The sequence below is a fragment of the Acanthopagrus latus genome, chromosome 2 (genome assembly GCF_904848185.1).
Source record: "Acanthopagrus latus isolate v.2019 chromosome 2, fAcaLat1.1, whole genome shotgun sequence".
Lineage (NCBI taxonomy): Eukaryota > Metazoa > Chordata > Actinopteri > Spariformes > Sparidae > Acanthopagrus > Acanthopagrus latus.
The window spans coordinates 11,253,446-11,265,625 of NC_051040.1; the positions used below are offsets into that span (position 1 = coordinate 11,253,446).

Here is a 12,180-nt window from a genome sequence, read left to right on the forward strand (position 1 = left end):
ACACTGGCATTTAAAATAAGAAAAACATGTAATGTTAATTGACCTGTAAACGTAAATATTCAAATCAACTCAGTGGAGCTCTATACTATTGTAAAGGTTACCATCTTTACTATTTCCAACCTCAGATGTCTTAAGATTGATTTTTGTTCATTAAGTGTTTCTTGGTGTTCTTCTCTGGCTTGAGCAATATGATGTAACACTTTGGAGCAAATATACACAGTATGAGTCCAAAACTGGAGGCCAGAATGGCAAATATCTCCACAGCCACAGTAAATTTCCCAGGAGAGCTGACATATGCTGGGATAAATGTGATCCAGACTGCACAGAATATCAACATACTGAAGGTGATCATCTTGGCTTCATTGAAATTATCAGGTAGTTTCCGAGCTAGGACAGCTAACACAAAGCAAAAGACAGCCAGTAGGCCTATGTACCCAAGTACAACCCAAAACCCAACAGCGGATCCTAATGCACACTCCAGGATGATTCTCTCTTTGTATATGGTTAGATTTTCCATTGGAAATGGGGGACTAAGTCCCAACCAAATAATACATATTAAAACTTGTATAAAGGTGAAGGATACTACAGTCATCCTTTGCTGAGGAGGACCAAACCATTTCATAACATTACTACCTGGGAGTGTAGCTCTGAAGGCCATTAACACTACTATAGTTTTTCCAAGAACACAAGAGATGCAGAGGACGAAGGTGATCCCAAAAGCTGTGTGACGCAGCATGCAGGACCAATCTGAAGGTGTGCCAATGAAAGTTAATGAACATAAGAAACATAGAGTCAGAGAGAAGAGCAGCAGGAAGCTCAGCTCAGAGTTATTGGCCCTGACAATCGGGGATGTCCTGTGACAAAAGAACACAGCTGCTGTTGTAATGGCAAGACAGGCACCAGCAACTGAGAATGCAGCCAGGACAATTCCTAGGACCTCGTCAAAGGAAAGAAACTCTACAGGCTTAGGCAAACAAGTGTCTCTCTTTGTATTAGGCCAGAACTCCTTGGGGCAAGGGAAACAATCAGCGGAATCTGAAAATTAAAAAGAATAGAAACACGCTGTTAGCAGTCATATGTTTAATTTTGTAAATCTGCCTCATAAAAAGAAACAGAGAAAAAAAGACAGACCTGTAGTGTTGCTAATCTCTCCTTCAGGACATGGTATACAATCATAACAGCAGATGGGTTTTCCTTTCTGCAGCACTTTACGAGTTCCTGGAGGACAGCTGTCACTGCACACTGACACAGGCACCTAGTACAAGGTACACAAAAAAACACTCTGACACATCTTCAGGTGTGCTACACACATTTTGGGATTAAAGGAGAAATTAACATATTTTTTGAGAAAGTGTAACTAAAACAGGACTTCAGCAGTCAGAATTAGATAAAGCAATTGGTTGTCTACAAAAGAGTTGTTTAAGAACAAATTCTCCTTTCCCAGATAGCAACATTGTTGCTGCCCAGATCTGGTCCACATAACACATAGAATGATGGCACTTGAGTGGTCTGCTTCTGTTTACCAGATGTGGGCTACAAGCAGGCCATAGCATAGCCAGTAGGGGTGTAAAGATTTACTGATACGAATCGGTAACTGGTTTTAACATGCAAAAGTTGCTACTACACTGATACACCGACCACTGTATCGCTTTAAATTTACCATTAACCAGTCGATGGCCCGATTCTGAAGTTTTGTATGGGTTGACTGAAGCTTTGCTGCCAATTCTGCAAAGTATCTGTCAACTCTTGCAAAAGGTTACAGGTATATGTGAGATTCTTGCGAAAGTAACCTTAGCGTATCCAAGGGAAAAACCACAACGACAACATTTCCGACAACTCCGACACTGTTTACAATGCACCAGTTAATCTGAAAGCTAAAGTTTGGAAGTACTTTGGATTTTATAAGAAGATGGGCATTTAGACAAAATCTGGCCCTATATAAGCTTCGCAGAACAGCTGTTAAGTACAGCTGTAGCACGAAAAATCTGAAAACTCACCTGGTGAGACGGCATGGAGAAAACTATGCGGCCAACAAGGAGTCTGCGGGTGCTAACATTAGTAAAGTTACAGCTAACACAAGCAAGTTTATGCAAGACAATGACATGGCTAAAGACTTTTTCCAGCCACAACTTAACCACAGCTCGACTTTGTCCAAGGTAATCACGTCATCTATAGCACGTTTGATTGTGAAGGACTTACAACTTTACAGTGTGGTTGAGAGTGATGGCTTTCAAGACATGGTAAATATGTTCGAACCGAGGTACAAGATACCAAGTAGACAGCATTTCACAGACAAATAAATGGCAGATATGTACAATAAAGCAAAGACAGAAATTAAACCAGAACTGTCAAATGGAAGAGCGAGTGGCAATAACAACTGATGCCTGGATGTCATATGCAACAAATATCTATGTGACATTCACAGCACACCACATCTCTCAGGGCTGGGAGCTAAGGAGTCATGTCTTACAGACCAGAGTATCTATTGACGGGAAGCAATGGCACTTTCATAGAATTGCTTATTTTAATTTATAATGGAAAATGAATGTCTATATTAAAGAAATGTTAAGAACTGTATCAGATTGCATTGTATCATATTGAATCGCATGAAATCGCATCAAATTGTATCACATTGTTCTGTATTTAAAATGTATTGTCACTGAATTGTATCGTAGCCCATGCATCTAGATGCATATCGAATTGTCTTATGAGGGAGAGATGCACACCCCTAATAACCAGAAATCAGCCAATAGTACACTGAGGTGCCATCATTTCATTTGGTTTCTGAGCCGGAAGAGGGCGGCTGGTACAACTTTGCCATCTGGTTTTTGCAACTATCCCTTTTCTGCAGCTCTGCAAGGGACAGCATTTTTATACTGCAAACACTTTTGAAGATACTCACCTGATTGGTCAACCTAAGACAGATGCAGTCTCCCGTATTATGAATTTTCAAACCAATTTTTGAACAGATTTAGGACTGTGGATTTTACCCCACTTTAAATTTATTTGGATCACTTCAAGCCATATGGACAGGGGAACAGGGACCCAAAACACACTTTACCCCTTATGTACACTAAATACGAAATTTGAATATGTCTAAATATTGCCTATGGGATGCTTACATGTGGGCCACCATCCATCCATGTTGGGTTCTTGTTGATTAGGAACTCCCGGCCGTCTGGCAGTGATGAATCATAAAGCCCTACTGTCACCATCTCAATGCTGCCACTCTCACTTTTTTGCCAATTAACCAGCTCGTATGTTGCAACAGGATCTCCATTGGCATCAAATGACACATCATAACCATTTTGGGAAAAGTTGACTTTTTTCAGCAGAGTAAGAACCTGTGAGGATAAAGTTATGTAAGACGGCAAGGAAGAGAGAGAAATAAATGGAATAAATTAGGTGTTCACAAAATAATTTCACCTGACCTGTTTGGACTCTACTTTGGTGAATTTGTTACACTGAACTGTAGAATTTATATCTTGACACACTGCATTATGAATGGCATGAGCTATTGCATAAACAGCCTTGTACACCATGTTAGTGATTCGGAGCTGAGATGTATCAGTGTACGGGTCCTGGAGTGTCTGTATGTCTTCAGTTCCATCGCACACACTCTCATCTATGGCTGCAACTAAAACACACAGAGACAGAGGAATGTGGTATTTGAGCATTGACAATTATATTACATTATCATCCTTTCTTATGTGTTTATTATTCTTACTACTTCCTTTATGTCTAATAAAACACGCCAAATGGGCATTTCAGAAACTTATATCTACAGTACATTGTTCTAACTGAATCATAAAACAACCTTATTTTACATGACATTTAAACATACTATTTGTCATACATTACTCCACTTTTTTGCCGTTTCAATTTGTGTCAGGCCCTGACCCAACTCTAGAATCAACAATATTAAAAATCAGCAAAAAATGACTCACTTTTTCCCAACCTGCAATTAAATGCTTTCTCCCAGAACTCAGTAAGCACTGGAGAAGCAGCAACTTTAGAGGGAGGAAGATCCAGCAAGAATTCTCTCAGACCTGGGATGACAGATTTCTGAATGCCAAATCCGACGGCTCCAGCACATATGTTGAACCGCAGCAGGTCTTTGTTGGTTACCCAGGATTCACTGCCGATCCACTGGCGAGGTGGAGAAGGTTCACGTGTCAGCTCCTCCAGCAGAAGCCTTAGTTCTGTAGATGCTGTAAATGCCACAATAACCACAGCCGTTGACCTGGGGAGACATTAGAGTGCATTATATTACACCAATGTGGACTGAGATCCACCAATTTGCGCCCGATAAAGATTGACTGAACCTCTTTTCTAAACCTTTTTTCTTTTTTTTTTTTTGATGTTTGCAGAGGTTCAGTGTAAGAACAGGAAACAAAAGTACAAGTAGCAATGGAACCTGCGGATGACGTCAGCTACTCTCTGGATCCTGCTACGTGGGTGGGTCCTGTAGAAAGATTCAGAGTATTCCACACAGATTCCCTCCTTCTGTGCTGCCTGCAGGAAAGACGCCATGCCATTATTGCCATAGTCTGAATCTGACCGGACAGCACCTATCCAAGTCCAGCCAAAGTGTTTTACCAGCTTGGCCAATGCATCAGCCTGGAACTGATCACTGGGTATTGTTCTGAAGAAAGTAGGGTACTGCTGCTTATCTGAGAGGCATGCACAAGTGGCAAAGTGGCTCACCTAATGTAACACAACAATGATATCATTCAGCATAGAGACAGAAAAAAACTGGCCTATATCAAACACATTGTTTGTCAAATATCAAAAAATATTTACTTGAGGGATATTAAAGGACCCAATGACGCGTGACATGCTGATGGATGGTGTGGAGGCAGACTCACCGACGATAGCCATCACCATGCCAGTTTGCGAGCAATTGTCACCAGTGTAAAACACCGGGTCCAGCCCATTGGAAAGTTGAAATGCCACATCCACTGCCACAGGCACTGAGGTGCATGAGTCATGGATCTGATAACCAAGTTTGATGCCTGGCAGCAGCTCCGTGCTGTTGTTAATCTCCTCGATGGTGAAAATCATTGCACGTGAGAAGCGCAGTTCTCGAGAGTCAACTCTGCACACAGACACTTAAAATGTACTTCAGATGAAGCCAAAAAAAAAAAAAGCAGAACTGTAACTGTAATGTAATACATCATAGATATTTATAATCTTATTTTTTTTTTTCATTTTTACGTTTTTATCCAATAAATTAAGACATATTTTTAATCCAAGACACAAATTTCTTCTTCCTCATACAGTCATACTCAAATACTGATTTGACACATCATATAAGGAACAGAAATATTTTGAATCAAAGCTTTGCATCATGATTGTAAGCACATGAGACAAACAAAATATTTCCATCCCCACACAGTGTAACATAATCTAATCCAACACTTCACCCTCTTACTGACCTCCCTGTGCATTTCTCTGGCTCAGGCATGGTGGTGTAGTTATACATCGCTGTCTGTTTGTAGTGGTGTATGGAGAAAACACCCCCAATAACATAGTCACCATCCATTGAGAATGCTGGTTGACGAGTGGTAGCCTGGAGCTTACATTTCACAGAAGAGGCCTTGCTGCTGATCCCACCACTGGTATTTTCCTCTGTAAGCCCAACGCTTTGTTTCTGACCATCCCCAGAATCATTCAAGGCAAGAGCTGAGTTCAGCTCACACACACCCACAGTCAACGTCAGGCCAATGAAGAGAGCTAAGATCCTCATTGCTCAAGTGTCTGTATGTGAGCATGTTTGTTTATGCAGTAGTTTATATAGATTTCTGACAAAAGCTTCCCTCCTTTATCTGTAAGTCCGCCAGCTACACATTGGAGAGTGGACACACCCATAACTACTAGTCTTTGATGAGCTCTTGTCCAAGGTTGCTATGGGCCAAGTTTTTCATCAGGTTGCATGCACAGTAAAATATCTGTCTTTTTTTTCCTCCTTTAAAGTTACCATGATAAACACCAAACATCCTCATAATTATATCCTACCTTATACCTTTGCTGCTTTATTTTAAACCATACTACAAGAAATGCAGACAAATGCACACCTTTAATAGGTTAACAAGATTCATAATTTAACTTGAAGAGTATTTAAAATTGTTTACTCACAATTTTTAGATAGAACACAGGACCACTAATTTTTGTCATTAAGTTATACTTTATTGAGTGCATTGGAGAAAACATGAATTGCAAAGCAGGATTATATTAAATTGTCATCCAAAACACTGGCATTTACAACAACAAAAACATTTAATATCAACTGACCTTTAAACGAAAATATTCAAATCAACTCATTGGTGCTCTGCACTATCGTAAAAGTTAACATCTTTACCAATTCCAATCTCAGATGTCTTAGAATTAATTTTTGTTCATTAAGTGTTTCTTGGTGTTCTTCTCTGGCTTGAGCAATATGATGTAACACTTTGGAGCAAATATACACATTATCAGTCCAAAACTGGAGGCCAGGATGGCAAATATCTCCACAGCCACAGTAAATTTCCCGGGAGAGCTGACATATGCTGGGATAAATGTGATCCAGACTGCACAGAATATCAACATACTGAAGGTGATCATCTTGGCTTCATTGAAATTATCAGGTAGTTTCCGAGCTAGGACAGCTAACACCAAGCAAAAGACAGCCAGTAGGCCTATGTACCCAAGTACAACCCAGAACCCAATAGCTGATCCTAATGCACACTCCAAGATGATTCTCTCCTTGTATATGGTTAGATTTTCTATTGGAAATGGGGGTCTAAGACCCAACCAAATAGTACATATTAAAACTTGAATGAATGTGAATGACACGACAGTCATCCTTTGCTGTGGAGGACCAAACCATTTCATGACATTACTACCTGGGAGTGTAGCTCTGAAGGCCATAAGGACGACTATGGTTTTTCCAAGAACACAAGAGATGCAGAGGACGAAAGTGATCCCAAAAGCTGTGTGGCGCAGCCTGCAGGACCAATCAGAGGGCACTCCAATGAACGTCAATGAACATAAGAAACATAGAGTCAGTGAGAATAACAGCAGGAAACTAAGCTCAGAGTTGTTGGCCCTGACAATCGGGGATGTTCTGTGATGAAAGAACACAGCTGCTGTTGTAATGGCAAGACAGGCACCAGCAACTGAGAATGCAGCCAGGACAATTCCTAGGACCTCGTCAAAGGAAAGAAACTCTACAGGCTTAGGCCAACAAGTGTCTCTCTTTGTATTAGGCCAGAACTCCTTGAGGCAAGGGAAGCAATCAGGGGAATCTGAAAACAAAAAGATTAAATAAAAACACGGTGTTAGCAGTCATATGTTTAATTTTGTAAATCTGCCTCATAAAAAGAAACAGAGAAAAAAAGAAAAAACCTGTAGTATTGCTAATCTCTCCTTCAGGACATGGTATACAATCATAACAGCAGATGGGTTTCCCTTTCTGCAGCACTCTACGAGTTCCTGGAGGACAGCTGTCACTGCACACTGACACAGGCACCTGGTACAAGATACACACAAACACAATGGTACACACAAACATCTTCAGGTGTGCTACACACATTTTGGGAATAAAGGAGAAAGTGACATATTTTTGAGTCTAAAAAATATTCACATATTGATCTGAATGTTTGAGTAAGTGTAAATAAAACAAGCCTTCAGCAGTCAGAATTAGATAAAACAACTGGTTGTCTACCAAAGAGTTGTTTGAGTACAAATTCTCCTTTCTCAGATATCAACATTGCTGCTGCCCAGATCACATACCACATAGAGTGATGGCACTTTAGTGGTCTGCTTCTGTTTAGGGGTGTAAAGATTCATTGATACAAATCGGTAACCAGTTTTAACATGCAAAAGTTGCTACTACACCAATACGCCGACCCCTGTATCGCTTTAAATGTACCATTAACCGGTCGGTGGCCCAATTCTAAAGTTTTGTATGGGTTGAGTGAAGCTTTGCTGCTAATTCTGCAGAGCATCTCTCAACTCTTGCAAAAGGTCAAAGGTCAACACAAGATTCTCACGAGAGTAATGCTAGAATATCCGAGGGAAAAAACATAACAACAACATTTCCGACATCTCCATCACTGTTCAGAATGCACCAGGTAATCTGAAACCTAAAGTTTGGAAGTGCTTTGGATTTTAGAAGAAGGAGGGACATTTGGACAAAAGTCTAGACCTATGTAAGCTTTGCAGAACAGCTGTTAAGTACAGCTGTAGCACGACAAATCTGAAAACTCACCTGGTGACACGGCATGGAGAAAACTACGTGGGCAATGAGGACTCTGTCGGGGCTAACATTAGTAATATTATATCTTGCACAAGCAAGAATACGCGAGACAATGACATGGCTAAAGACTTTTTCCAGCCACAACTTAGTCACAGCTCGGCTAGGTCAAAGGTATTCACGTCATCTATAGTCCGTTTGATTGTGAAGGACTTCCAACTTTACAGTGTGGTTGAGAGTGATGACTTTCAAGATATGGTAAATACGTTAGAGCCGAGGTACAAGATACCAAGTAGACAGCATTTCACAAACAAATAAATGGCAGATTTGTACAACAAAGCAAAGACAGAAATTAAACAAGAACTGTCAAATGCAAGAGCAAGTGGCAATAATAACTGATGCCTGGATGTCATATGCAACCAATTTCTATGTGACGATCACAGCACACCACATCTCTCGTGGCTGGGAGCTAAGGAGTCATGTCTTACAGACCAGGGTATCTCTATTTGATGGTAAGCAATGGCACTTTCATAGAATTGCTTATTTTAATTTATAGTGGAAAATGAATGTCTACATTAAATACATGTTAAGAACTGTATCAGATGGCATTGTATCGTACCGAATTGTTCTGTATTTAAAATGTATTGTCACTGAATCATATCACAGCCCATCTATCTAGATGCATATCAAACTGTCTTATGAGGGAGATATGCACACCCTTAACAGCCAGAAATCAGCCAATAGTACACTGAAGTGCCATCATTCCATTTGGTTTCAGAGTCGGAAGAGGGCGGCTGGTACAATTTTGCAATCTGGTTTTTGTGACTATCCCTTTTCTGCAGCTCTGCAAGAGACATTTTTATACTGCAAATACTTTTGAAGATACTCACCTGATTGGTCAACCTAAGACAGATGCAGTCTCACGTATTATGAATTCTTAAACCAATTTTTGAACAGATTTAGGACTGTGGATTTTACCCCACTTTAAATTTATTTTGATTGCTTCAAGCCATATGGACAGGGGAACAGGGACCAAAAACACACTTAATCCCATATATACACTAAATATGAAATTTGAATATGTTTAATTATTGCCTTTGGGATCCTTACATGTGTGCCACCATCCATCCATGTTAGGTTCTTGTTGATTAGGAACTCCCGGCCGTCTGGCAGTGATGAATCATAAAGCCCTACTGTCACCATCTCAATGCTGCCGCTCTCACTTTTTTGCCAGTTAATCAGCTCATATGTTGCAACAGGATCTCCATTGGCATCAAATGACACATCATATCCATTTTGGGAAAAGTTGACTTTTTTCAGCAGAGTAAGAACCTGTGAGGATAAAGTTATGTAAGACAGTAAGGAAGAGAGAGGAAGAAATTGAAAAAAAAAAAATGAGGTGTTCACAAAATAATTTCACCTGACCTGTTTGAACTCTACTCTGGTGAATTTGTTACACTGAGCTGTAGAATTTATATCTTGACACACTGCATTATGAATGGCATGAGCTATTGCATAAACAGCCTTGTACACCATGTTAGTGATTCGGAGCTGAGATGTATCAGTGTACGGGTCCTGGAGTGTCTGTATGTCTTCAGTTCCATCACACACACTCTCATCTCTGGCTGCAACTAAAACACACAGAGACAGAGGAATGTGGTATTTGAGCATCGACAATGATATTAATTATCATTATTTCTTATGTGTTTATTATTCTTCCTACTTCCTTTATGTCTTATTAAACACACCAAACAGGACTTTCAGAAACTCATATCTACAGTACATTGTTCAAATTAAGTCATAAAACAACCTTATTTTACATGATATTTAAAAGTACTGTTTTGCATACATTACTCCATTTTTTTGCCGTTTCAATTCGTGTCAGGCCCTGACCCAACTGTTGAGTCAACAATGTTAAAAAAATCAGCAAAATATGACCCACTTTTTCCCAGCCTGCAGTTGAATGCATCCTCCCAGAATTCAGTAAGCACTGGAGAGGCAGCCACTTTAGAGGGAGAGAGATCCAGCAAGAATTCTCTCAGACCTGGGATGACAGATTTCTGGATGCCAAATCCGATGGCTCCAGCACAGAAGCTGAACTTTAACAAGTCCTGGTTGGTTACCCAGGCCTCACTGCCGATCCACTGGCGTGGCGGAGAAGGCTCATTTGACAGCTCCTCCAGCAGAAGCCTCAGTTCTGCAGAGGTTGTAAATGCCACAATAACCACAGCTGTTGACCTGGAGAGACATTAAAGTACATTATATTATACTGATGTGGACTGAATGTGGCTAAAGTGAGCCAAGGCCTTTTGTTTCATGGACTCTATTTTACACGAAAAGTACATATGACAAAGATAGTTGTGATGAATATAGATACAACACCAGTTTGCACCCAATAAAATTTGACTAAACCTTATTTTTGTGGTTTGCAGAAGTTAAGTGTCAGCACAGGAAACAAAAGTACAAGTAGTCATGTAACCTGCGGATAACGTCGGCAACTCTCTGGATCCTGCTACGTGGGTGGGTCCTGTAGAAAGATTCAGAGTATTCCACGCAGATTCCTTCCTTCTGTGCTGCATCCAGGAAAGACGACATGCCATTATTTCCATAGTCTGTATCTGACCGGACAGCACCTATCCAAGTCCAGCCAAAGTGTTTCACCAGCTTGGCCAGCGCATCAGCCTGGAACTGGTCACTGGGGATTGTTCTGAAGAAACTGGGGTACTGCTGCTTATCAGACAGGCATGCACAAGTGGCAAAGTAGCTCACCTAATGTAACACAGCGATGATATTATTCAACGTATAGACAGAAAAAAATGGCCTATTTTAAATGCATGGTTTGTCAAATATCAAAAATATTTACTAGAGGAATGCTGAAGGACCCGATGATGCGTGACATGCTGATGGATGGTGTGGAGGCAGACTCACCGACGATAGCCATCACCATACCAGATTGTGAGCAGTTGTCACCACTGTAAAACACCGGGTCCAGCCCATTGGAAAGCTGGAATGTCACATGCATTGCTAAAGGCACTGTGCTGCACGAGTCATGGATCTGATAACCAAGTTTGATGCCTGGCAGCAGCTCTGTGCTGTTGTTAATCTCCTCGATGGTAAAGACCATTGCACGTGCGAAGCGCAGTTGACGAGAATCAATGCTGCACACAGAAATTTCAAATGTAGTTATGATGAATGCAATAAAAAAACAGCAAATGGAGCGTGACTGAGAGCTGCACAGCTTCTGTGAACCAGGTATACATCACAGTTATTAACAACTGGACACGAAAATTCAACAGAACTGATTATCGGTCCAAAATTCACAAGGATATTAATGCAAAAAACGTATTTTTTTTTTTTTCATTTTTACGTTTTATCCTATTAAATTAAAAAAAATATGTATATATATATATATACATATATTACAAGACTTATTTTTAGTCCAAAACACAAATCTCTTCTCCCTCATACAGTCACACTCTGGGTATTTGTACAAATAATATGTTGTTTAAGTGGTCAAATACTGATTTGACACATCATAGAAGAAACAGAAATATTTTGAATCAGAGCTTTACATCATGACTGTAAGCACATCAGACAAATAAAACATTTCCATCCCCACACAGTGTAACATAATCTAATCCAACACTTCACCCTCTTACTGACCTCCCTGTGCATTTCTCTGGCTCAGGCATGGTGGTGTAGTTATACATCGCTGTCTGTTTGTAGTGGTGTATGGAGAAAACACCCCCAATAACATAGTCACCATCCATTGAGAATGCTGGCTGACGAGTGGTAGCCTGGAGCTTACATTTCACAGACGAGGCCTTGCTGATGGTCCCATCACTGGTATTTTCCTCTGTAAGCCCAACGCTTTGTTTCTGACCATCCCCAGATTCATTCAAGGCAAGAGCTGAGTTCAGCTCACACACACCCACAGCCAACAT

The 12,180-nt window shown here is 40.5% G+C and overlaps 2 protein-coding genes across 2 annotated transcripts; both read right to left on the bottom strand.

The window, feature by feature from the left end:
- Nucleotides 1-14: 14 nt before the first annotated feature.
- Nucleotides 15-5,545, bottom strand: LOC119009369 (extracellular calcium-sensing receptor-like). Its single transcript, XM_037080549.1, has 8 exons — nucleotides 5,439-5,545; nucleotides 4,804-5,098; nucleotides 4,418-4,707; nucleotides 3,948-4,243; nucleotides 3,432-3,637; nucleotides 3,123-3,344; nucleotides 1,132-1,255; nucleotides 15-1,035 (listed from the first exon to the last, which is right to left on the bottom strand). The coding sequence occupies exons 1-8, from the start codon at nucleotides 5,543-5,545 to the stop codon at nucleotides 131-133; spliced, it is 2,445 nt and encodes an 814-aa protein (XP_036936444.1). The 3' UTR covers nucleotides 15-130.
- Nucleotides 5,546-6,387: 842 nt separating this feature from the next.
- Nucleotides 6,388-11,961, bottom strand: LOC119008271 (extracellular calcium-sensing receptor-like). The gene is made up of 8 exons (XM_037078364.1): nucleotides 11,900-11,961; nucleotides 11,100-11,394; nucleotides 10,716-11,005; nucleotides 10,179-10,474; nucleotides 9,662-9,867; nucleotides 9,347-9,568; nucleotides 7,387-7,510; nucleotides 6,388-7,286 (listed from the first exon to the last, which is right to left on the bottom strand). Exons 1-8 carry the CDS (start codon nucleotides 11,944-11,946, stop codon nucleotides 6,388-6,390), a joined length of 2,379 nt encoding a protein of 792 aa, XP_036934259.1. The 5' UTR covers nucleotides 11,947-11,961.
- Between the last annotated feature and the right edge of the window lie 219 nt (nucleotides 11,962-12,180).